The sequence below is a fragment of the Aspergillus ambiguus genome, assembly GCF_047715705.1.
Source record: "Aspergillus ambiguus strain CBS 117.58 unplaced genomic scaffold BDV59scaffold_54, whole genome shotgun sequence".
Classification (NCBI taxonomy): domain Eukaryota; kingdom Fungi; phylum Ascomycota; class Eurotiomycetes; order Eurotiales; family Aspergillaceae; genus Aspergillus; species Aspergillus ambiguus.
In genome coordinates, this window is record NW_027395567.1 from 45,540 (window position 1) to 68,471 (window position 22,932).

Consider the following 22,932-nt stretch of genomic DNA (forward strand, 5'->3'; position numbering starts at 1 on the left):
ACAGCATATACCTTGGGTAGGTATGAGGACTCTACAAACTGTGCATTACTATATGTTCCCTAAGTTAGCTAGAGGTACATAATCTATCTACTACATCTGTACAGCATAGTAATACGAGGTATCATTGTCAGTTGGACGGAAATTGATGCATGCGTTCATGATCAGCACGAAATCTTCCTGATTCCTCTGTAGAATTTGTTTCTTTTTCTGTATTTTTCCAATTTATAGTTTCTCCTTGGATTATTTATGCTTCCTTTTATCTATTATTATCTTGGTCATTAAATAGTAATAACTAATTAGGTCCCTGACTACCTACTAGAATGTTATTCCCAAAGCGGAAGCCCGGAGCTGTCATCCAGCATTTATATTATTCCAACTCCCCCACGTCGATCTTCTCTTCCACATTCTCTACTCTCTACCTTTCTCTCCTTTCCATCTCATCCCTCTTCCACTTCTGACTGAACCATTGACTATTCCCATCACCTTCCCATCCCTTCCATTAACTCTTCCCTTCTCAATTGCTCAATTTGCTCCATCCCCACTACCCCACATTGGGCGGAGCTCAACTATACGCCAGACGCTGTACCACCCTACCTCAACAACTGCTCCTCCACCATGGCGTCCATGTCCTCCATGTCCATGCCCTTCCGTCGTCCCTCCCGCCAGGGCTCAGCATCCATGGATGCCCGCGAAGACATCCAACCGCACCAGGACCACTACATCGGAATCGACGTGGGCACGGGGAGTGCTCGCGCCTGCATCATCGACAGTAAAGGGGACATTGTCGGATTAGCCTCAGAGAACATCGGTCTCTGGCAGCCCCAGACCGGGTACTACGTGAGTGGCTCACCCCAAGCTTCTCAAAACACAGACGCTCACCTATCCCCTGACGAAACCAGGAACAATCGACGTCCGATATCTGGCGCTGCATCTGCCTCTCCGTGCAGCGTGCCATCAGCCAGCACAACGTCGACCCGCAGACCGTCCGCGGCATCGGCTTCGATGCCACCTGCTCGCTGGCCGTGTTCTCCAACGTCACCGGCGAGCCCATCTCTGTCACGGGCCCGAACTTTGACTCGGACCGCAACGTCATCCTCTGGCTGGACCACCGTCCCGTCGAGGAGACCGAGAAAGTGAACGCCACGAAGCACAACCTCCTCCGCTATGTCGGCGGCACCATGTCCATTGAGATGGAGATCCCCAAGGTCCTGTGGCTGAAGAACAACATGCCCAAGGAGGTCTTCGACCAGTGCAAGTTCTTCGACCTCGCGGACGCCCTCACCCACATCGCCACCGGGAACGAGAAACGCAGCTTCTGCAGCGTCGTCTGCAAGCAGGGCTACGTGCCCGTGGGCGTCGACGGCAGCGTCAAGGGCTGGCAGGAGGACTTCCTGAAGGAGATCGGACTGGAGGATCTGATGGAGGACAACTTCAAGCGCATGGGCGGCGTCGACGGGGTGGTGAGCCTTTTCCCTTCAGATCTGGAACGTGGCCGCTAACGTATATCTCCCCCGCGCAGAACGGCGACTACCTCAGCGCCGGCGAGCTGGTCGGGACGCTCTGCGAGAAGGCCGCGGCCGAACTCGGGTTGCCGGCCGGCATCGCCATCGGCAGCGGCGTGATCGACGCGTACGCCGGCTGGATCGGCACCGTCGGGGCGAAGGTCGACCTCGAGTCAGAGCAGCTGAGCTCGGAGGTGGCCAAGAACGACAAGACGCAGGCGTTCTCGCGGCTCGCGGCGGTGGCCGGCACGTCGACCTGCCACCTGGCGATGTCGCCGGACCCGGTGTTCGTGCCCGGCGTGTGGGGACCGTACCGGGACACGATCCAGCCGGGATACTGGATGGCGGAGGGGGGCCAGTCGGCGACGGGCGAGCTGCTGAAGCACGTCATCGAGACACACCCAGCGTTCAACCAGGCGCTGTCGATCGCCGACTCGTACAACGCCAACATTTACGAGTACCTGAACGAGCACCTGAAGGAGATGGCGCACGACCGGCGCGCCCCGAGCGTGTCGTACCTGGCGCGCCATCTGTTCTTCTACGGTGACCTCTGGGGCAACCGGTCGCCCGTGGCCGACCCTACCATGGCCGGCAGCATCGTCGGCCTGACGAGCGATAAGTCCGTCGATGGGCTGGCGTTGCACTACTACGCTACGCTGGAGTTCATCGCCCTGCAGACCAAGCAGATCGTCGAGACCATGAACACCGCCGGCCACAGCATCTCCTCCATCTTCATGTCTGGCTCGCAGTGCCAGAACGACATCCTCGTCGGGCTCGTCGCCTCCGCCTGCCAGATGCCCGTGCTCATCCCGCGGTACATCCACGCCGCCGTGTGCCACGGCGCGGCCATGCTGGGCGCGAAGGCTGCCAGCGCCGACGCCCAGGGCAAGACTGAGGACTTGTGGGCCATCATGGACCGCATGAGCAAACCGGGCAAGAAGATCATCCCGACCAACGATCCCAAGGAGAAGGCCCTCCTGGAGGCCAAGTACAAAGTGTTCCTAGAGCAATGCTACAAGCAGCAGGAGTACCGCGCTCTGGTCGACAAGGCGCTCGCTTGAATAGCAACAACACGACAGAACGACATAATAAAATATGACTATTACTGGGATGGGTATCTAATGACTGACGTGTGGAACGGAATGGAAAAATGAAAAAAATGGATTTCGGGTCTGGGAGTAATAGCACTATTTTGCAATTCCAACTAATTTTCCTACTATCTAAAGGCCATTACGCTACAGTAAGTAGCACGCATGCAATGCAAATCCAACAAAACTACTACCAAACGCCAAACAAAGCATAAAAGTGCACTTTGCAGTGATGTACGTGACATAATCGAACCCAGCCACAGGCGGCTGACCATTTCTAAACGTACAAACAGAAGAAGCCTGATGGGCTAGCCATACGCCACGCCGCTCCGGCCGCGGCCGACGGTGTAGAACTTGTCGGAGCCCAGCGCCAGGGTGTCGAAGCGGTCGACGCCCATGGTGTCCAGGTTACTGTAGCCGGAGAGGAAGAAGCCGATGACGACAACGAGGTAGGTGAGGACGAGGATGGAACCTTTGAAATAGTTGCTCTTCCCTTCGCCATGGACGTACGAGAGGAGGAAGACGCACAGGATAACAGAGACCATGTCCCACTGGGGGAAGAGGAGGCTGCAAGGATGGTTAGGATGCAAGATGCAAGCTGAGAGAGGGGATGGAAGGCATACTTGAAAGTGTGCGTTAGGAGCTGCGATGGGTCGAGGAGTCTCGCATAGAAGGCGCTGAATAGCACGACGGCCGGGATTTGTAACAGACAGACCTGCAGGGCGTAGGCGGAGCCAATCTCCATGGACAAGGCGATGTTGCCGTTCATGGCGAAGGAGATGGCGTTCTGCGAAGATTAGCACTAGAAAGTAGAGAGAGGGGTCAGCTGGGGCGGGACATACCAGGAACTCCGTGGTGTTGGGCACCAGGGCGAAGAGAGTAATTCCGAGGAACTTCTCGTCAATGTCCACGCTCTCCAGAACAACATCTACAGTGTTGACCAGGATCTCGGCGATGACGGCGTACAGGATAGTCGCGCCGAGGAGGATGACGGAGCTTCGGGTTTTGCTCCAGTTTGGAGCGTCATGCCCGCCGCTTGCATGGGGTTGTTCCAGCCCATAGTCCTCCTCCACCAGCTTGATGGCATCACCAGGACTTTTGTTGCCCTGACGCACGGTTCCATGCGGGAAGGAAGGCTTTCTTGTTCGCGCAGCATCGCGGGCTGCGACGGCCGCGGCGGTGGCTGCGACCTCGGTTACTTGCCGCACGAGATGCTCGTTCTCCTCGCCGGAGAGCCCTGCGAGGTTCTGGAATCCATGGCGGTCGTCGCCGGATGATCGCGGCGGAACCAGGTACGGCGTTGTACCCTTGTCGTGGGCGGAGCTGGATTCGGTCTGATCCATACCAGTGTCGGTGGCATCCGACAGACCGACTTGCTTCAGTGACTGTCCTAGAATACGTCGGTAGAGCTGTGACTCGCGGACCGAACCTTTTGTTCCGGAGGCAGCAGGGATCCCCGATTGGCCGTTGGACAATAGCAAATGTCTCTGTTCTTCAGCGGACTGTTCCTGAGCAAGCGCAGCCTTTTTTTCCTCGACCTCGGTGGCCCAGATAAGAGCGGCGTGAGTTCGCAGGGTGAACCAAAGACCGATGACATAGGATAGGAAAAGGAAGATCGCTGCAATCCATGAATAGGGTTGCACGGCCTTCCGGAAGAAGCTGTCATTCACCGCGGGAACCTGGGAGAAGTAGCAACGGCGGCAGTCGCTGCTCTCTGGACCGGGTGCGTCGAAGCATGGAAGGCAATTGAGCTCGTGCTAGAGAATATTAGTTTTTATCGGACGAAACACATGGAGTAGTAGACGTACACTGCCATATATCTGATAGAATAGTGTAGGCCCGAATGCCGCGATCACAGCAAACATCAGCATGGTTGAAGTAACACCGGCCGACTTGACGTTAAAACGCTGCGTCTTACGCTTGATGGCACCGAAGCACATCGACAGCCCCGGAAGAAACAGGATACCTGCAAAGATACTGCCGATGATGCTACCCTCGACAAGAGCTCCCTTGCCTTCCGTCAGGGCGACGCAGTAGAGGTAGACTTCGACCACCGTCGAGAAGAAAGCGTTCACGGCTGCGCCCATGCCCATGGATGACTGCGCCGAGATCGAAGCGACGGCCTGTCCGATGAAATAAGCCAGAGGGATAATGGAGAGGAGAGCAAGGGTAAAGATCAATCCTGGGTGTGTCAACCATCCCTGGAAGCCCAACGTCTTATCCAAAAGGTAGTAGTCCAAAATGACGAATAACACGACACCCAGAAGATTGATCAGGAAGATGTTCGTGCCCCCAACGGTATACTTCCAGTACCTCAACCCGGCGGCGCGATAAGTGCACAGCAGGATCGACGACGCCGCGCCAGGCGCGTGCCGGCTCGTATCTGAATGATACGAAAGAGCCAGGGGATGACGCCGAAGGTGGTCAAACAAGATGATTGTGACTCGGCCCATTGGGATCCAAAAGACCAGCAGCCAGCAAAGAAGAGACACCAGAAGCATGAGTGGCCCAACCAGGAAATAGAAAAACACGAAGAAGACGACGCGGCCGAGCGTCCACTCGCCACGCCCAAACAGTCGTCGTTTGGGATGACCAAGCGGGCTGTTCCCGGAGCTGCGTCGCGTGGTGCGTCCCAGTAAACTATCGTGCTCGCTGGCTGAATCGACACTATTCCTCCGGCGGCCCACCAGGGAGCGATCCCGGCGCGGGCCGAAGAACAGTCGGCCATGCTCGATGTCGCCATTTTGCCATTGCTCATACTCGCTGATGCTGCGACCTTCACCCTCGTCTTCTTCCGCGTAGTTCTCATCGGTGTCCAAGCGAACGTACGACCCGAACGGATAGAAGAGGTACCATGACAGGCCCGAGAACGCTCTCCCGTATTCCACCGCACTGGGTGAAGACGCACATACGAAACAGGCGACGGCGGCAATGAGAGCGGCCAGGGCCAGCCACCATCCGAAGAAGATCGTCCAGAGCAGATTCGACAGGAATAACATATTCCCCACTCGGCCTCCAGGGGACGAGTGAATATCGCCTTCAGCGGTCTTCTCCACCGAGCGGCTCTTCTTATACAGCGCGGGTTTCCAGATCCTGATGCCAAAGGGATGGGTCTCGTTGATCGCTTGTTGGCGATCCTTCAGGGTAAAGCTCTCCGCATCGCTGGTTTCTCCGTCCTCGTCATTTTCGTCGCTACTCCCGCCACCAGACTGTCCGTCCTCCTCATCATCTTGGCTGCCTCTGTCCGAGTCTCGGACAGATGCCAGGAACCCGGACGCCTCCATTGCCGACTCCGGCAAGCGGGCGTCTTCATCGGAGTCGGGGTCGGAATCAGCCTGGGTCAACGGGTTCATCCGCGCATTGTGCCTTCGCCTCAGGGTGGAGCTGTCCTTTCGCAAGGGCCGCATCCGTGGTGAGCGCGGGGGGTTGGCGGCTTGTTGCATGGCGATATCCTCCTCGACTTCTTGGACGTCATCCTCGGTGGAGAACTCCTGGCCTTTGTGAGGCTGGCGTTTGGAGGACATCCGTCGCGCGACGGGGGGTTTCTTCGGCTTATCGGATTGCAGGGGAGTGATGGATGGCGAGTGGGAGGCCAGGTTTCGCGTCGAACTCTCGGGCTGACTCTCATAAGCGCGTTGGTCGACGCCCAACCTATCGGACGAATCCAGAGTGCCTGCATACGATTTAGTTAGTTACCGAATAAGAGCTAAGGGATGAGGAAAAGGATCGTACCGTAGGTGCGCCTGGAGTGTCCCGTTCGGGCCTGACGGATGGTGCCAGATGACGTGCTCTGGACATTCACGTTGGAGGTGACACGCGACGGGGTTTCCGACTGCGAGGAATCTCGATTCCCCGGATTTTCGGACATGATGAGAGGATTCTTTCGAGGTTTGTCCGGATGCGCGTGTTCAGGAGGAATTTGGGGATATTAAGAGTAAGGAGGCTGGGAGTGAAAGAAGCACAAACTAAGGAGAAGGGAAAAGAAACCAATACAAAGAGTGACCTGCACTGGAACTAAAGAGCAAACGACGATGTGATGAAACAGAACAGCACTCCAGTTACATGGTTATTGAGTGAGGAGAGGAAGAGGAGGGAGACGGGCAGGCAGCAAAAACGAGCAGCTCTAGTGGATATAGCTCAGATCATGAGATAAGGACCCCCGCAGTCAGCTGAGGGTTGGCACTGCAGGTCTCAGACCTCGATAACGTCGCCGAGGGGGAACCAGCGACAGACGACAGGATGAGAGGGAGATTGCCAGGAGAGATCAGACGACGACCGAGTGCATGAAGACAGTAGGAGTTGAAGTTGAAGCAGCTCGTGGTGAAGCAGTGACGAACTAGTACAAAAGACGTTACGGCGATCCCGGTTAGGTAAGCAGGCCGTAAACAACGCCTCACGAGGCTGGTGACTGGATTGGTGGCTGGTGACGGGCTGCTGACATCAGCATCCAGCGCTGACGGACCAGCTTAGCTCTCTGCCATTCATCATCATTCATCCCCCCGGACCTGCTATCACCCCATTCTCCTCCTCGCTCCCGTCCTTGTTGAAATTACGGAATTACCCTCGGAATTGCTCGGCTTTCTGAATTTTATCGTCTGTGAACCCGCCGTTCACTCGGAGCGTCATCGTCATGGCGCTCGACAACTACTACCGCAACAAGATTGAGGGCATGAAGCTCGAGATCATCCAGGGTCAGGCAGTTCTACGACGGTTGGAAGCACAACGGAATGACTACAACTCGAGGGTGCGTCTCCTGCGAGAGGAACTGGGTCTCCTGCAGCAGCCCGGTTCCTACGTCGGGGAGGTGGTCAAGGTGATGAGCACGAAGAAGGTTCTCGTGAAGGTGCACCCGGAAGGCAAATACGGTAGGCTCCAGACGCCGTCCTCGCTGTCTTCTCTCGAAAGCTGACTCTTGCAGTCGTGGATATCGCCGATGGGGTCGACATCGCCAAGCTCACCGTGGGCAAGCGCGTGGCCCTGCTTTCCGACTCCTACAAGCTGGAGAAGATGTTGCCTTCGTCGGTGGATCCGCTGGTGTCGCTCATGATGGTGGAGAAGGTTCCCGACAGCACATACGACATGATCGGTGGTCTAGACCAGCAGATCAAGGAGATCAAGGAGGTTATCGAGCTGGGTCTGAAACACCCCGAGCTGTTCGAGTCGTTGGGTATCGCGCAACCGAAGGGTGTGCTCCTGTACGGACCTCCGGGAACCGGCAAGACTCTTCTGGCGCGAGCGGTGGCCCATCACACCGACTGTCGGTTCATCCGGGTGAGTGGCTCGGAGCTGGTGCAGAAGTACATCGGAGAGGGTAGCCGCATGGTGCGAGAGCTGTTCGTCATGGCCCGGGAGCACGCGCCGAGTATCATCTTCATGGACGAGATTGACAGTATCGGATCCAGTCGAATTGACTCGGCCGGGGGTGGCGATTCGGAGGTGCAGCGGACCATGCTGGAGCTGCTGAACCAGCTGGATGGGTTCGAGCCGACGAAGAACATCAAGATCATCATGGCGACGAACCGACTGGATATTTTGGACCCGGCCCTTCTGCGGCCGGGACGGATTGACCGGAAGATTGAGTTCCCCCCACCGTCGTACGTACCCGGGTTGGATCCTTCCCCCTGGTGACATTACTAACGCGGTATAGGGTCGAGGCTCGTGCGGACATTCTACGGATTCACTCGCGGTCGATGAACCTGACACGGGGGATCAACCTTACGAAGATTGCGGAGAAGATGAACGGGTGCTCGGGAGCGGAGTTGAAGGGAGTGTGTACGGAGGCGGGCATGTATGCGCTTCGGGAGCGTCGGGTGCATGTTACGCAAGAGGACTTTGACCTGGCGACGGCCAAGATCCTGAACAAGCATGATGATAAGGAGGTGGCGGTGTCGAAGCTGTTCAAGTAGGGGATTGGATGTATGTCCTGTATGGGAATGAATGGAATCTTGGGCGGATGCCTTGGACTGCAGTGGGCTTGGCCTAATCTCATCCGGTAGACACGCCAAGGGGATAGTCGGATGATCGACGGATCATCGGCATCCTTGCCTAAGGGTTGAGTGAGCTGGCGGACGTAGGGGGTTCACAGGGGACTTGGCGGGCATTTGGGAGAGTTTATAGAGAGCACAGCAGGCTTGGCTATGCGAGGCTGCTTACTGCTACCGTGGACAGGACAGGTACTCGTTAGGGATCGATGCTCAAACCAGTATCGTAAGCATAGCAAGACTGGTATGTATATTAAACCGCGAAATTGAATATCCAAATAGCCTAAATCATAGTACCTCGTAGTACCTCGTAGTATGGGGTCATAGTAGGTAACTTGATGCACTAGTCGAGTCTGGGTGTTATGGAAGTATCCGCAGTAGGATTCTGGATGCTCCGGATGGAGTATTCCCACAGTTGGACCATGCCGCTATTATTATCTCCTGGTATCAGTCCCCTACAAGACCCTAAATCCCACGGACATGGTAAACGCCCAACGGGATTCGGTTTCCACTCGATTGAAATGAACTGATCGAGAGATCGTCGGTTGACGCGGCGTGAGAAATCTGACGGGCGCGTGACCGATCTTATTAAGACAAGCATTGTATAGATCCTGGGACTGCGGAGGCATGCAGATGTGGGATATCTGTACTCTTATCTATAATGGCGCCTGTTATTATTAGGCAAAGGGTATGGTAATCGATGATTTCTTTTTCGTCGACCCCTTCTATAAATACGTAAATCCCCTCCGGATTCTCCCTTCGTCCAGCTCCTCCCCCGGATTCCCCCATTCGGCTTCCCGTTCCTATCAATTATCCTCCTTCCCCCCCCACTCTTTCCCCTTTCATCCACCGATCCACCCAATTTATCCGTCGACCCCATCGTCATCTGACTCCAAATCTACTTCACACTATTTATTCCGATTTATTCCTCCATGCCCGACACCTCCGAACTATGGTCTTCTCTCGTCACCGCCATCGACCCCAATAACACCAAAGACATGCCGGCTGTCTTACAGTCCACCATCGATCTCCTTGAGACCGAACTGGCCAAGGCTAGGGCTGCTCTCCGCGAGATCCAGCCCAATGCCGCCCCCATCTATATTCCCGGCGATGATCTCGCCCTTGGGGCCGTCGCCGCCTACCGTCAGAATCTCATCGGCCGTGCTCCGGATTTCTTCTATGGTTCGCGACGCTTGTCTCCTAAGGAAGTCGGCCTGGTTCCCATCGTCAAGGAAGTGTCTGTGGAGGACGACGATGACGAGGAGGAAGAGACCCTCCCCCAGGCCGATGTCGTCACCGTCATCCCTCCCAAGCGTCCGTCGCTGAGCGATGTCCTTTCCAACAGTCTCATTCTCGACCATATGGCCCCGTACCTCTCAGTCCCATCCTTGTTTGCCTTGGCGGCCACCTCGCGCCAACTCCGAACCATGATCATGCACACCCCGTATGTGTTTCGACACATGGACCTCACCCAATGCCGTGGCGCCCACCTCCCCGAATCCCACACCGCCGCCCCGTTGGACTCGGGCGGCCAGGTATGGCGCAGCGAGCGCATGGACGAGTCGTTGACCGAGGACGAATTCTACTCAGGTCCGCTTCGGGGCATCTTCGCCTCGTTGCAGCGCCAGTCGATCCTGCAGGACGTGCGCACCTTGATCCTGGACGGACTCTCCGTACCCGCGGACCTCATCGCCGACATCATCCTGACCGACCGCTTCAACGTCAACCTCCTTTCCCTCCGAGAATGTCGCCATCTGAACGAGCGCAAACTCATGCAGGTTCTCCAGTACGCTGTGCGACCCACTCGTCCAGAGGGGACCCCGCGCGTGAAGGCGATTTACCATTTTACCCCGGTGGCCCGTCCCCGCGCCATGGTGCGGAGTAAATACCGGGACTGGTGGAGCTCTCGATGTGCGCCGTCCACCGGAGAAACTCCCCCGTCGCCGGACGTCGTGGACGACAACGACGCCAACAACCATCCATGGTACCGTCAAAATGCCTGGTACCGACCCTCGGGGAAGCTCTTCCCGCGTACCATCGAGGATGGATGGGCGCAGACCATCCAGAAGTGTGAAGGGATCATCGCGTTCGATGCGGTCTTGTGTCGGGGGCCGCGGCACGACCCCACTTCCGCCGCACAGAACCAGTCTGAATCGGGAGAGACTTCACTCTTGGGGCCCGCGATTGCGACCGTTGCTCTGGGGCCTCAGGGATGCGACGGCTGCCATACCTCGCCTGAGGGCCCCGCCATTTGGGGACAGTCACCAGACGCTCAATTTCCCCTGTTGATCCCTGCACCGTTCCACTCGTCTTCTGTGACCGCCGCCAAGCGGCCTGCTCTGTTCCCCGACGAACACCCGGTGCTGATTGCGCGCTGCGCGGATTGTCTGACCGATCGGTGGTGCCACCGCTGCCACAAGTGGTTCTGCAATAGCTGTTTGCCGCGGCCGGAACGCGTACGGACCAACCTGTCTCCGCATCAGACGGCCGTCCGGGGGCCTCGTAATAGTCCTACGGAAACTGAGCGAAGGGTGCGTTGTTTCGTGAGTCAACGAAAGTCAGTGACTAATGTGGTTGTAGAGACTCGAATCCGGCGTGAGTAGAGATTGCTGGGAGTGCGGGCCAGCCGTAAGTCACCCGTCATAGCAGCCAGTGTAGGTAACTAATGCGAACGGGTCCAGTGCGCCGAGTGTCAGGCTGCCTGCCAGCGAACGTGCCAAAATTGCCAGGGCGACTATTGCGTCGAGCATAATGAGGGATGTTCCTCGACCATGGTATGTTCATCCTCGAGTGCACCACGGACGTGACGACTGACTGGCGACCTAGTGCGACTGGTGCAATACCAGTGCCCGACATCGAATGAGAGAGTTATACTAGGGAGGTGACATTAGCGCAGTTGATTGATACCATTGCCTGAACAATTTATCGTATACTAGTTACTACATCTACCTCCGTTGTACTGCATGCGTAGAATTAAAGTAGATGATGACAAATCTTCTAGAACCCCCGCGGAGCTTCTCCAACTCCACCGACACCTGATATCATCTCACACGTCTTTCTCTCTCTCTCTCTCTCCTCCACACACCCAACCACCATGCCAGAGACACACTCCAACTCCCTCCTCTGGTCCTCCCAGTTTACCGTCACTCCGCCACAGCACACTCCCAAGCTCCCCGGCGACAAGATCATCCTCCCACAATCCGCGCTGGAGCAGCTCCTGGCCGCCGCCCCACTCCAAGAAATCCCAGCATCGTCGTCCTCCTCACGCACCGCCCCATCCACCAACACCTTCGACCCCTTCAACCCACACACCTTTGCCGCCGAGGCCGCCGCCCGCGCGCGCGCCACAACCCGCCAACCGCAACTGCCACACCCCCTGACATTCCGCATCGAGCACGGCCCCTCGGGACGGACGATCTACGCGGGGATCCGCGAATTCTCCGCCGCCGAAGGCGAGGTCGGTCTCAGCGCGGGCCTCCGGGAGAGCCTGGGGCTGGACGGAGACGATGGCGCATCGGAGACGAGCACGGTGACGGTGACGGCGGCGACGCTCCCGAAAGGCACGTACGTGCGGCTGCGGCCGCTCGAGGCCGGGTACGACGCGGCGGACTGGAAGGCACTGCTGGAGCGGCATCTGCGCGACAACTACACCACGCTGACGCGGGACATGGAGCTGTCGGTGAGGGCCGGGGCCGGACGGGACGAGTCGTTCCGGTTCCTGGTGGACCGGGTCGAGCCGCCGGGGGCTGGGGGCATCTGCGTTGTGGATACGGATCTGGAGGTGGACATGCTGGCGTTGAGCGAGGAGCAGGCGCGGGAGACGCTGCGGCGGCGCGTGGAGAAGGCGGCGGTTGCGCCGGGGACCCGGACGGGGTCGTCCATGGGCGGGGTGTTGGCGGTGGGGGAGAAGGTCGCCGGACAGGTTGTCGCGGGGGAGTATGTGGATTATGAGGTGCAGCGGTGGGAGCGGGCGAAGGGCGTGCGGGTGCAGGCGGAGGTGGAAGGGGAGGGGGATGGGGATGCGTGGGTGTTTGTGAGTCCGCTGTCGGCGCGGCAGCGGAGTCGGCCGCGCGCGGATGAGCATGTGTTTGGCGAGTTTTCCAGCCGGGCCACGAAGCGCATCGACATCTCGCCGACGAATATCGAGCTGGACGGCGCCGAGGCGCTGTACGTGTCTGTCCATGCGGCGGCGTCGGCGGCGGGGGGTACCTCGCCGGTGCGGTATACCCTGCGGGTGGGGACGTACGCAGACGCAAGCGCAGGCCCAACGGAGGAGGTGGACGAGGAGACAGGGGCAATGCACGACGCGGACGACGTGCAATGCGCCAACTGCCAGCAGTGGGTGCCGGCGCGGACGATCCAGCTGCACGAGACATTCTGCCAGCGCAACAACGCCGTTTGCCCGCACTGCGGCCGGGTGTTCCAGAAGCGGTCAGAGGAATGGCAGCAGCACTGGCACTGTCCGCACGATTCCTCCTCGGGCGACGACGCCGCCAGCCGACACACGCACGATACCGTTTTCCACACGGCGCGGACGTGTCCAGCGTGCGGGGCCGAAACGGGCGGCCTGCCGCAGCTCGCGCGGCACCGCACGACCGATTGCCCGGCGAAGCCGATCCTCTGCCGCTTCTGCCACCTCGTGGTGGCGCAGAAGGGCGAGGGTGACCCGGAGCTGGACGACGCGGACGTGCTGGTGTCCGGGCTGACGCCGCACGAGCTCGTCGACGGCGGGCGCACGACGGAATGCCACCTCTGCCGCAAGATCATCCGGCTGCGCGACATGTCCACGCACCTGCGGCACCACGACCTGGAGCGGCTGTCGCGGCCTGCGCCCCGCATCTGTCTGAACCGCAACTGCGGGCGCACGCTGGACGGCCGCGCCGGCGGCGGCCACGACACGCTCGGCCTGTGCAGCATCTGCTTCGGCCCGCTGTACGTGGACACGTACGACCCGGACGGGAAGGCGCTGCGACGGCGCATCGAGCGCCGGTACCTGTCGCAGATGCTGACAGGGTGCGGGAAACCATGGTGTCAGAACGAGTTCTGCAAGAACGGGCGTGACGCGCGGAACGGCGGGTCGCAGACAGAGACGCCGTCGAGCACCGCGAGCATCATGGCCGCGACGCGGCCGCTCGTCTCGGCCGTGCGAATATCGCCTCCGGCCAGCGAGCCGAACACGGCGCCGTTCTACTTCTGCGCCGATCAGGCGGGCCAGCAGCGGCGGGTCATCGCGGAGATGATGGCGGCGGAGGACCACGACGGCAAGAGGTATGCACTACCGTGGTGTGTCGCGGCGGTGGAAGCGAGCAGTGGGGAGGTGGACAAGGCGCGAGAATGGCTGGAGAGCTGGGCGCCGGCGGAGGGCGAAAAAGTCCAAGATCCTACGACATAGACTACGGGCCACGGGAATGAACGTAATAACATAAAGTAAATAGACCGTTGATTCATGATATTTCGTACACGACGGAGATTAGCTGCACACTCGCACCAAACCAGACCAACCCAAATCACAGCAACAGGGGTTTAGGCAGCGCCGGTCTTCGCGGCGAGGGTACCGCTCCCGCGGGAGGAGAAAATGCCCATGATCCCAAACACGACGTAGAACAGGGCAAGCGGGTAGGCGACGAGACCGCGCATGCCGCGCATGCGGGCGACAGCGCAGAACATGCCGGACGAGCTGTAGGTGCACCAACCTACGGCGGCGGTGGTGAGGAGGTAACCGAACATGGTGTCCATGGGGATGAGGATGCCGACGAGGCTGGTCAGCACGAGCGGGAGGAAGCAGTAGCCCAGGACGCTGGCGGAGCGGGGGAAGGTGAGGGTGGCAGAGAAGTGGCCGACGGCGGCCGCGGAGGCGTCGGAGAGGGTGGGCTTGTGATGGGGGTCGTAGTTGGAGGGGTCGGCGGCGTTGGGGGTTGGGCTGGTGGTGTCGAGGGCAGGGGACATGAGACTGAGGATGAGGTGGAGGGCGACAGAGCCGAAGACGGCGACGCCGTAGATGTAGCCATAGAAGACCTTGCCGGAGAGGAGGAGGAATGTGCCGTAGAGGACGATGTAGAGGAGGGCGCCGTAGAGGTCGCTGTCATCCATGAGGTGGTTGTCGATGCGGGCGAAGGGGTTGAGGACAGTTAAGGTCTGAGAGGTCAGCATCGTTTGAGTTTGACTTTTCCTAGTTGAGACACAACTCACTTTCGTCCGAATATGCTCGAAATTCACTCCCAATTCCTCCAGCAACGGCGGCTCGCCGTCGTATCCCTCGGTGCCGAACGCCGCGAGCCATCCTGTCCGCAGGCCGCCCTGTTCGCCCATGCGGCCGCTGACGCCGGCCGCCGGGGATCCGAACCCAGCATATGCACCACCACCGACAGGATAGGCCTGGGCACCGGGGTTGGGGGCACCGAAACCATAGGAAGCTTGCGAGGGTGTTGTATGGCCTGAGACGCCGCCGTAGGACGAAGGGTAGAACTGGAGGTTTTGTGCCGAGGCGGAGGGCTGGCCGTAGGACTGGTGCGGGTAGTATTGGGCCATTGCGAGGAGGGATATGAGAGAGAAGAGAATAAGGAGAGAGAGGAGAGGCAGAAGATGAAGCTGTGGAGGAAACCCGGAGTGGAAGTTGATGTTTAGCTGGTCTGATGACTAAGCGAAGATGCACAGCTGCTTAGGTAACTAAGACATTGGAGCTTAAGTAGCACAACTATCCGGTAGTGTACTTGACTTGTGGTCTATTTATCACTACGTGCCATTCATCTACCCCTGTGCAATGGGCGAAGAAACCGCCATTCGAGTGCTCGTAGCTCTTTCGGACAAAATTATGTATTGGGAGAAATCCTGGAGCGTATCGGTGGAGATAATTCCAAGCACCTTATAGATCATGAAAGATCAACAATTGCTATAGACCACTCCAGCTGTCAACTTCCGAGACTACTAGCAAGGAAAAAGTACCCAGCTCACATCTTTCTCTTTTTTGATATCTCGAGTCAGGATTACAGCCCAGAAAATGGTCGTCTACCCCAGCAGAACAAGCTTCCTGTCACAATTGTACGACTAAGTCAACAGTTGCGGGCATACAACGCCCGCCCTCCCATGCAGAATTCAATCAACCATGGGGTAGCGACAAATGCTTTGACGATAAGCCCTACGAGTATGAATAGACCTTATAGATATCTCATAGGTTGATCTCTAATTAATGAAGCCCTGCAACTTGTATATACACACACAATTCTTCCATTCAACTACCAAAAGTGCATCTCCCTAGAGGAAATCGATTCCAACCCCAAACTGCAATCCCTTCCGACTATCCTCGCCCTTCCGGACGACTAGCGGCACCGAAAAGTTCAGCTCGAACCGCGCCACCGGGTGGGCATACACCAATCCAACACCGGCCGCAACACTCGGCAGCCCGTTTCCAATCTCCGAAATAGTAGAAATCATCGCGTCCTTCACCTCGGCGCTGCTGGTCGGGACGCCCTTGTTGGCCGTCCGCAGAGGCAACAGTCGACCGCCGTTCATGAACAGCTGCAGCCGCAGGGGGCTATCCGCCCCCACGCGCGGCAGAGGGCAGTACAAGTTTGCACTTCCAGCCGCATACACATCTCCGCCGACGGCGTCTGCGCCACTGTGGGGTCCCAGGCCGCAGAGGCGGAACCCACGAACATCAGTCGGTCCACCCAAGACAAACCGATCGTTGACGCGGGACAGCTGGGGACGGGAGTCGGAGTCGAGGCCCAACGGGTAGAGGAGACCAGCCCGGAAGCCCGTGCTGAAGGAGACGCCGCTGTCGCCTTTGATGCCCGGGATGGGAATGGGCACGGCGCCCTGCGTTTCAATCTCGGATTTCCAGAACGACACATCGCCCTTGAGCGGGCCCCAGCCGGCCAGCTCATTAAACGCCTTGGCGTAGAAGCCGCGCGTGGGGAGAAGCGGGTTGTCCCGCTTGTCGGTGATCCAGCTGTGGAAGACGCTGCTCTTGACGCTGTCGCCGGCATCGGCACGCACGGCGGGGGAGGCATTCTCGGCCAGGCCGGTCATCTGGCGCCAAAAGCCGGAGTAGCCGACTTCCTGGCGACTGCCGGATTGGCTCAGCCAGCGGAGCTTGCTCCAGCCGCCCCTCAGCACCTCCTCATGGCTGGCCCAGGGCTTCTGCGTGGCACTGGCGATGCCTCCAAGCTCGAAGCGGAAGTCCGGATCACTCAGGATTGGGGTTTCGAAGGTCGCCTGGTAGGCCGACTTGGTCCGGGTGCCCAGCGAGGCATTCAGGTTGAGGCTCTCCGCGCCTCCGAAGACATTGCGATAGAGGAGATTTCCGTAGGCAGATCCCTCGGTATTTCCAAGATCCGTGCCAGTCTTCAGCAGGATGCGGGGCTTTTCCTTGACGGAGACGTAGACGTCGAGGTTCGGAAGGCCCGTCCGTACGTCGGCATCGGGCGATTGGTCCAAGTACACGGAGACGGGCTGGTGGAAGATATCTGGAGCACGGGGTTAGCTATATCCGGGGTGGCTAGGGAGCCATTCCGGGCTACCAACCAAATCTATTAAGCTTGTCCGCACGTGCCGAAACTTCCCGCAGGGCTTCGGAGAGCGTATAGGATTTCTTTTGGTTGGCGCTGAGAACGGGGTTGAAGATGCGTTCCAGAAAGCCCCTGCGGGTGTGGGTGGCATTAAGGACCTGGATGGAGTTGATGGCACATGGCAGGGTCGAGTTCTGGTCAATCTGATATCATAGAGTTGGTCAGCGTTGATGTGGAACTAGGTAGCTAACGAAGGGGTGAACCCTCAGGAGAGGGATTCCGCCTACCAATTCACCCAGACGCAATTGAGCCTTTTGGTAAATGGCATGCATGCGTTCATTGACGGCCTGTTGCTGTTCTTCCAGCACCTTCGGATCGGCGCGTTGTTGAAGGCGCTCGAAGATCTAAACCGGGACAGTCAGCTATGGGTTTGTAGAAGCAATGAAGGACAGCACCGAGCTGTAGGAGACGTACGTCTTCATCTTCGGCAGACAGAGGAGAGGACATTGCGGCGGCTGCAATGGCCAGGGAAACCGTGGGAGCTTTCTCGGGTATCGTCGCGAGTCTTCCGGAGCTTCGCGAAGATGAGGCCATCCCGGGCACGTGACCTGCCTCTTCTTTCTCCACGTCAGTCTTTGGCTCACCAGCAAGTCCCGGTCAACTCTCCTCCCTTCTCCCACTCTCGTTCAATCCACTAATATAGACGGCTGAGGGTGTTATTTGGTCCCAGAAGGTTGGGGATCATCAACTTTGCCCGCAATCTCCAGATTTGTCGGCTTAGAGCATACCCGGCGCAAACATGGCGACCAAGGCCGCCTTCAAGAGAGTCAGTCCCTTCCTGCCCCTCCGACGGATCTGATCGTGTCCTGACTACTACAGCTCACTCGCGAGTACCAAAATATCCAAAAGAACCCTCCCCCGTTTATCGTGGCTCATCCGTCAGAGTCCAACATCCTCGAGTAAGAGATCCCGGCGATGCTTCCGATAGACTGCACTGACAACCTGCAGATGGCATTACATCCTGACTGGCCCTCCCGGAACGCCCTACGAAAATGGACAGTACTGGGGCACCCTGATGTTCCCCCCGGAATACCCTTTTGCCCCGCCGGCGATTCGCATGCATACACCCAGCGGACGGTTTCAACCATCGACGCGGCTCTGTCTCAGCATCAGCGACTTCCATCCGAAATCCTTTAACCCAGCGTGGGAGGTCTCGACGATCCTGATCGGACTACTATCCTTCATGACCAGCGAAGAAATGACAACCGGGAGTGTGAGCGCGTCGGAGCCCGAACGGAGAGTGTTGGCGGCCCGGTCCAGATGGTGGAATTCGACAGGCGGCGGCTCTCACGTCTCGTCCACCCCGGGAGTGACCCCCTCAACCAAAGGCATCAACAACGTGAAAGCTGGCGACGGGGGCCTGAAGTTCCGGACCGAGTGGCCCGAGTTAGATGAAGAGAACTGGAAGTGGATGAAAGACAACCGCATCGACACGACGACCGGACAGTTGATCCCGGATCCGAATGCCGCCGCTACCAAATGTTCGCCCGAGACAAGTGCTCTCCGCCGACGTCCTGGGAGTGCACCTGGAATCGGAGTCGTGGTAGAGGGGGGACAGGTTGCTCGCGAGGCCGGACGGAGTTGGATTTTGCGCAACGGGTTTTGGGTTGGGCTTGCGATCGTCTTTGGATATGCGTTGGTGACGAGATTGGTGAATGACGTCCAGGGCTAACGGGATGTTTCTTGTCTCTCTTTGCAATTCTCGGTCCTATTTCCTTTGGTCATACATTATGGGATATTCAGACAGAGGTGTCTGGGAGGAGCGGGCGTTCAGGCATCTTGAGATACACCATTAGTTAAGTTGAATTACCATAGAAGATTATTTGTTTATACATCATTTGGGGCGCATGTACTGTAGATCATCGTGGCGGCGGAGACTCTTCTGGACTAGACGAGTTTTCCGCCCCCGCGATTCCTCATCCATGGATCAATCATCTCTTCCGATTCAACCTCACCTCTTCCTACATCTGTTCTACACCCTCCCTACACACAGTCTCTTGGCTCTTCCGACCCATCTCGGTGCGAATGGAGATCGAATAGCTTCTATCTCCCACGCACCTCGAACTTTGCCTCCACAAGGAATGGCATGGCTGCATCCTGGCCCATCCTCGGGAGTCCAGTCCCAACGCCAGAGCTCATCCGGTGGCTTGTCTCGTTGACGGCTTGACCATGGATCATCTGGAGCGTCCATTCCATTCGACAAATCTCCATTCCGTCCGTTTTCCTGGTCCAGGTGGGTTGACGTTATCTTCTCCATCACACGACTGGCCCGGTCGACTTTATTAGTCCCTTCTCCACCCACATGCTCCGATTGTATTCCATATACGTTCTGGAAGTGATACAAGAATACGTCCTTTCGTTGAATGCCCCACACTCACATTCGTCCAAACGTTACCCGCTTGCGCCTCGTTCAACCCAACCACTAACTATCTCTAGTGCCTGCGCCGTCAGTCATGGCTGCGACAGACCAGCCGACATTTACTTTCATCGACCACGATGATGACCTGAGCTCAAAGCGGATCAACGATGCCAATGCGCGCAGGGCGATCCGGTCCCATGTGATGCGTGACGTGCGTAGGCGAGAGCGAATTGCCGGCTTGCGGCGAGTCTCTCGACGTGAAGGCCGTACTGGGAAAAAGAACCTCCCGTGTGTCCAGTCCAATTCGACCACGCCGGATCAAGTCCCGGAAAAAAAGCCTGTAGACGAGATGCTCGTATTGCACCACCGGCCACTGTATGAAATGAGCAATAACCTCGACTCCGCGTCGTCCTCAAGTCCCGAGCCGTTCATCCACTCTGGTCTTGCACCGTCCCTGCTCGATCCGTTCATCACGTTGCCTGGAGCTACAGAATCCACCGAGATGGTCAATCGGCTCGTCTTCTACTGTAGGTACCCGGATCTCGGCGAACGTGATTACCGATACTGACGCCTTGAAGGGAAAAATGTCTTTGTCCCGACTACCTTTCCAAAGGAACATAGGTTTACCGAACAATTCAGAAGAGGTCTACTAGTCCAGACCTCCTTCACCGACGCAGGCAGCTTTTACGGTTTAATGACCATGTGCGCTGCACATCGGGCCATCATGGCTGGCCGACATTCAGACCTACAGAGCGCCTCTGAGAGCTCAGCCCATCCGCTTTCCGATGAGGACTACTATATTATGAAGGGGAAGTGTATTAATGAGATGAGTGCGAAAATACACGACTCGACGAAGGTGCTCAGTAATGAGGCGCTTGGCACGATCCTCAATCTTCTGTCCGGTTCGGTACGACCACTTGTCCATCCACATTGCAAGTAAGGACAGTATTCGGTAGTATAGCAATGCTAATAATTGCAGCTCATAGTTGGTCTCTTCGACGAAACGCGGGTGCATCTGCGTTGCCTCAAACACATGGTAGAGCTTCGGGGAGGCTTCGTCGACAGCCGCGAGAACCAGTCCCCGATACAGGCTGCCACTTTGATGTGAGTGACGTTCAACGCTACTGGAAATGCCCGGCTGATCCACTTCGTCCAGGACTGATGTAAAAGCCGCTTCGGGGCTCATGACAAAACCCATCTTTCCCCTGACATGGACCCCGGATCCCGTCCCGGCGGATGTGAAGCTGCGCATCTCTCCTCAGGATGGGTCGTCACTGGGAAGTCTGGGGATCGGTTTCCATAGAGTACCCATCCTCAGCGAGCCGCTACTACGAATTCTCGACGTGATGGCCAGCATCATACTGTATAGCCACACCTGCAAGGAGGCGCCATCGACACTCAGCGACAGCGACCATGATTTTTTCCGGGCGCTCAACCGTGAGGTGGAACACCAACTACTAAGCTACGTGTATCCCCACGAAGGTACGCGAGATATACCGTTCCCGGGCACGACCTTGAACCCCCATCCCCTGGAGACGGTGACTCGGGTTGCGGCTATATGCTATCTCAATCATTTTCTTATTGTACTCCATCCCTCCGCGGGACTCGGTCGTGGTCTCACAAAACACTTGAAGACGGCGCTTTGTTACAGCAGTCTGGAAACGGTGCCCAAAGGACACGACACACTGCTGGCGTGGGCGTTGTTCATCGGCGCCCAAGGGTCGGTGGGCCAAGTGGAACGTCCCTGGTTTGTTGAACGTCTCGCTAATCTGTCGCTCCGCTGCGGGTGGCACGACTGGGGCCAGGTCTCGCGCGTGATGGAAGAGTACTTCTACCTGCCGAGCACCAATGGACCGATCTGGGAGACGGTCTGGGATGAAACCATATTATCCAAGGGCATGGACACAAAGGGCATTGTCTCCACGATTTAACATGTTCTATAGATCTTGTACATAGCAGCATCATGCATAGAAGCATAGACAATGAATGTAAATACGCACATGTTGATTGGCCGATAAGCCGGAAAGTCACGTGGGATACCGGCGGGAATTTTCCGGCGGCGCATAAAAATAATTCGCATCTCGCCTTCCATACAACACATCACCTACTTTTTGCTCTTGATCTCGATCTTATCACTCACATCTCGCCATGGGTTGGTTTTGGGCCGACACTACGCCGAAGCCGGCAATGCCTGCGACTCCGGTCCATCAGTCCGCGCCCGCAGGTGCCTCTCCACCGGTTAGTCGACGCAGCAGCGGCAGCTCCATACATACATACTAACGCCTTCCAGCCGGCGTGTCCCATGCACGCGTCGAACTCACCTCCCACCGCCTCATCAGAACCCCCGAGCTCGTGTCCCGTGCGACCGGCGGACTCCCCCTTCTACGTACCGCCTAAACCCAAGCCCGAGACCGAGGCTGCGGCGCCACCCGCCAACAAGCCCTCAACGCTGTCGAAGCTGAACCCGCTCAACTACATGTTCTCATCGATCTCGCAGGAGCGGGCGCCGAACCAAACGGTCGACCTGCCGGTGGACCGCGAGCCGTCGTCGATCCCGCGGGGCGACACCGACGGGAACTGGGAGTATCCGTCGCCGCAGCAGATGTACAACGCGATGCTGCGGAAGGGGTACACGGACACGCCGCAGGACGCGGTGGAGGCGATGGTAGCGGTGCACAACTTTCTAAATGAGGGCGCGTGGGCGGAGATCGTCGGGTGGGAGCGGCTCTTCGCACGGGGACTGACGCACGGCTGGGAGAAGTGTCGTCGCGGCGAGGAGAACATTGCCATGGACGCTATGCGAGAGGAGCTCACCGGCGTGCCGGAGGACGAGGCCACCACCCCACGTCTGCTTCGCTTCCAGGGCCGGCCGAAGGAGTTGACCCCCAAGGCGCGCATCCTGCAAGCGCTGGGGTACGTGTACCCGGCGAAATTTGAGTGAGTGGCGTTCCCCTCTTTCCGGTCTCTTTTGATGCATGCTTTGCGCGAACGAGGTTGCTGACGGACTGACTGGCAGGTCGAACCCCCCATTTGACCGACATGACTGGTACGTGTTGCGACAGACGCCCTCGGGGCCCCGGGAAATCCGCTACGTGATCGATTATTACTCCGGCCCGCCGGAGCCCACCGGAGAGCCAGTCTTTTACCTGGATATTCGGCCTGCGCTAGACTCGCCCACCGCCGCCGTGGAACGGCTGATGCGATGGGGAGGGGACGTATGGTGGCGGGCCAGCGGCGCGGCCGTTCGTGAGAACAATCACAACTGAGCATGCTCGCTGAAGGGCTTGAATTCTCCACTCATACTTATCAGCACGGCGCGGGCGTCTGGCAGCTTGCTATTGCATTTGGAATTGTATTATTAATGTGAATGTGCTTCTTAATGTCTTTGAGCCTTGTATAAAATGATAATGAAGCATTCTACTGTGGAGCTGAGGT

General features: G+C 57.8%; 9 protein-coding genes across 9 annotated transcripts; 7 read left to right on the forward strand and 2 right to left on the reverse strand.

Moving 5' to 3' along the window:
• The first annotated feature begins 322 nt into the window (after positions 1-322).
• On the forward strand, positions 323-2,691 carry BDV59DRAFT_188408 (FGGY-family carbohydrate kinase). Its single transcript, XM_073691405.1, has 3 exons — positions 323-837; positions 900-1,460; positions 1,520-2,691. The coding sequence occupies exons 1-3, from the start codon at positions 616-618 to the stop codon at positions 2,561-2,563; spliced, it is 1,827 nt and encodes a 608-aa protein (XP_073543297.1). The 5' UTR covers positions 323-615; the 3' UTR covers positions 2,564-2,691.
• BDV59DRAFT_188409 (calcium/hydrogen antiporter) lies at positions 2,692-6,867 on the reverse strand. The gene is made up of 5 exons (XM_073691406.1): positions 6,323-6,867; positions 4,399-6,263; positions 3,433-4,347; positions 3,214-3,377; positions 2,692-3,157 (listed from the first exon to the last, which is right to left on the reverse strand). Exons 1-5 carry the CDS (start codon positions 6,456-6,458, stop codon positions 2,899-2,901), a joined length of 3,339 nt encoding a protein of 1,112 aa, XP_073543298.1. The 5' UTR covers positions 6,459-6,867; the 3' UTR covers positions 2,692-2,898.
• BDV59DRAFT_188412 (proteasome regulatory particle base subunit RPT6) lies at positions 6,868-8,854 on the forward strand. Its single transcript, XM_073691407.1, has 4 exons — positions 6,868-6,960; positions 7,042-7,455; positions 7,509-8,184; positions 8,238-8,854. The coding sequence occupies exons 2-4, from the start codon at positions 7,221-7,223 to the stop codon at positions 8,494-8,496; spliced, it is 1,170 nt and encodes a 389-aa protein (XP_073543299.1). The 5' UTR covers positions 6,868-6,960; positions 7,042-7,220; the 3' UTR covers positions 8,497-8,854.
• A 499-nt stretch (positions 8,855-9,353) lies between these two features.
• BDV59DRAFT_188419 (uncharacterized protein) lies at positions 9,354-11,579 on the forward strand. Its single transcript, XM_073691408.1, has 4 exons — positions 9,354-11,102; positions 11,152-11,199; positions 11,253-11,345; positions 11,398-11,579. The coding sequence occupies exons 1-4, from the start codon at positions 9,504-9,506 to the stop codon at positions 11,446-11,448; spliced, it is 1,791 nt and encodes a 596-aa protein (XP_073543300.1). The 5' UTR covers positions 9,354-9,503; the 3' UTR covers positions 11,449-11,579.
• An 86-nt stretch (positions 11,580-11,665) lies between these two features.
• BDV59DRAFT_206014 (putative ubiquitin fusion degradation protein (Ufd1)) lies at positions 11,666-13,963 on the forward strand (the record flags this gene model as incomplete). Its single annotated transcript, XM_073694730.1, has 1 exon — positions 11,666-13,963. The coding sequence occupies one exon, from the start codon at positions 11,666-11,668 to the stop codon at positions 13,961-13,963; it is 2,298 nt and encodes a 765-aa protein (XP_073543301.1).
• Positions 13,964-14,094: 131 nt separating this feature from the next.
• Positions 14,095-17,585, reverse strand: BDV59DRAFT_196378 (Yip1-domain-containing protein; the record flags this gene model as incomplete). The annotated part of the gene is made up of 6 exons (XM_073692708.1): positions 14,095-14,706; positions 14,761-15,075; positions 15,844-17,036; positions 17,095-17,281; positions 17,366-17,482; positions 17,553-17,585. The coding sequence occupies 6 exons, from the start codon at positions 17,583-17,585 to the stop codon at positions 14,095-14,097; spliced, it is 2,457 nt and encodes an 818-aa protein (XP_073543302.1).
• Positions 17,586-17,699: 114 nt separating this feature from the next.
• On the forward strand, positions 17,700-18,957 carry BDV59DRAFT_188425 (ubiquitin-conjugating enzyme E2). The gene is made up of 3 exons (XM_073691409.1): positions 17,700-17,904; positions 17,958-18,037; positions 18,087-18,957. Exons 1-3 carry the CDS (start codon positions 17,878-17,880, stop codon positions 18,808-18,810), a joined length of 831 nt encoding a protein of 276 aa, XP_073543303.1. The 5' UTR covers positions 17,700-17,877; the 3' UTR covers positions 18,811-18,957.
• Positions 18,958-19,591: 634 nt separating this feature from the next.
• Positions 19,592-21,428, forward strand: BDV59DRAFT_206018 (uncharacterized protein; the record flags this gene model as incomplete). Its single annotated transcript, XM_073694731.1, has 4 exons — positions 19,592-20,024; positions 20,076-20,404; positions 20,477-20,601; positions 20,654-21,428. The coding sequence occupies 4 exons, from the start codon at positions 19,592-19,594 to the stop codon at positions 21,426-21,428; spliced, it is 1,662 nt and encodes a 553-aa protein (XP_073543304.1).
• A 161-nt stretch (positions 21,429-21,589) lies between these two features.
• Positions 21,590-22,932, forward strand: BDV59DRAFT_138247 (holocytochrome c synthase CYC3). The gene is made up of 3 exons (XM_073687111.1): positions 21,590-21,735; positions 21,788-22,434; positions 22,514-22,932. The coding sequence occupies exons 1-3, from the start codon at positions 21,646-21,648 to the stop codon at positions 22,761-22,763; spliced, it is 987 nt and encodes a 328-aa protein (XP_073543305.1). The 5' UTR covers positions 21,590-21,645; the 3' UTR covers positions 22,764-22,932.

Excerpts from the sequence above, each read along its gene's own strand:
- BDV59DRAFT_188409 (XM_073691406.1), bottom strand. The coding sequence starts at position 6,458 with ATGTCCGAAAATCCGGGGAATCGAGATTCCTCGCAGTCGGAAACCCCG. Across the intron at positions 4,348-4,398 it reads TCTATCAGATATATGGCAGT|CACGAGCTCAATTGCCTTCC; the intron begins GTACGTCTACTA and ends AATATTCTCTAG. Across the intron at positions 3,158-3,213 it reads CTCCTAACGCACACTTTCAA|CCTCCTCTTCCCCCAGTGGG; the intron begins GTATGCCTTCCA and ends CCATCCTTGCAG.
- BDV59DRAFT_188412 (XM_073691407.1), top strand. The coding sequence starts at position 7,221 with ATGGCGCTCGACAACTACTACCGCAACAAGATTGAGGGCATGAAGCTC. Across the intron at positions 7,456-7,508 it reads GCACCCGGAAGGCAAATACG|TCGTGGATATCGCCGATGGG; the intron begins GTAGGCTCCAGA and ends TGACTCTTGCAG. Across the intron at positions 8,185-8,237 it reads ATTGAGTTCCCCCCACCGTC|GGTCGAGGCTCGTGCGGACA; the intron begins GTACGTACCCGG and ends AACGCGGTATAG.
- BDV59DRAFT_188425 (XM_073691409.1), top strand. The coding sequence starts at position 17,878 with ATGGCGACCAAGGCCGCCTTCAAGAGA. Across the intron at positions 17,905-17,957 it reads CCAAGGCCGCCTTCAAGAGA|CTCACTCGCGAGTACCAAAA; the intron begins GTCAGTCCCTTC and ends TGACTACTACAG. Across the intron at positions 18,038-18,086 it reads TCAGAGTCCAACATCCTCGA|ATGGCATTACATCCTGACTG; the intron begins GTAAGAGATCCC and ends GACAACCTGCAG.
- BDV59DRAFT_138247 (XM_073687111.1), top strand. The coding sequence starts at position 21,646 with ATGGGTTGGTTTTGGGCCGACACTACGCCGAAGCCGGCAATGCCTGCG. Across the intron at positions 21,736-21,787 it reads CCGCAGGTGCCTCTCCACCG|CCGGCGTGTCCCATGCACGC; the intron begins GTTAGTCGACGC and ends AACGCCTTCCAG. Across the intron at positions 22,435-22,513 it reads GTGTACCCGGCGAAATTTGA|GTCGAACCCCCCATTTGACC; the intron begins GTGAGTGGCGTT and ends ACTGACTGGCAG.
- BDV59DRAFT_188408 (XM_073691405.1), top strand. The coding sequence starts at position 616 with ATGGCGTCCATGTCCTCCATGTCCATGCCCTTCCGTCGTCCCTCCCGC. Across the intron at positions 838-899 it reads AGCCCCAGACCGGGTACTAC|GAACAATCGACGTCCGATAT; the intron begins GTGAGTGGCTCA and ends TGACGAAACCAG. Across the intron at positions 1,461-1,519 it reads TGGGCGGCGTCGACGGGGTG|AACGGCGACTACCTCAGCGC; the intron begins GTGAGCCTTTTC and ends TCCCCCGCGCAG.
- BDV59DRAFT_188419 (XM_073691408.1), top strand. The coding sequence starts at position 9,504 with ATGCCCGACACCTCCGAACTATGGTCTTCTCTCGTCACCGCCATCGAC. Across the intron at positions 11,103-11,151 it reads CTACGGAAACTGAGCGAAGG|AGACTCGAATCCGGCGTGAG; the intron begins GTGCGTTGTTTC and ends ATGTGGTTGTAG. Across the intron at positions 11,200-11,252 it reads GCTGGGAGTGCGGGCCAGCC|TGCGCCGAGTGTCAGGCTGC; the intron begins GTAAGTCACCCG and ends GAACGGGTCCAG.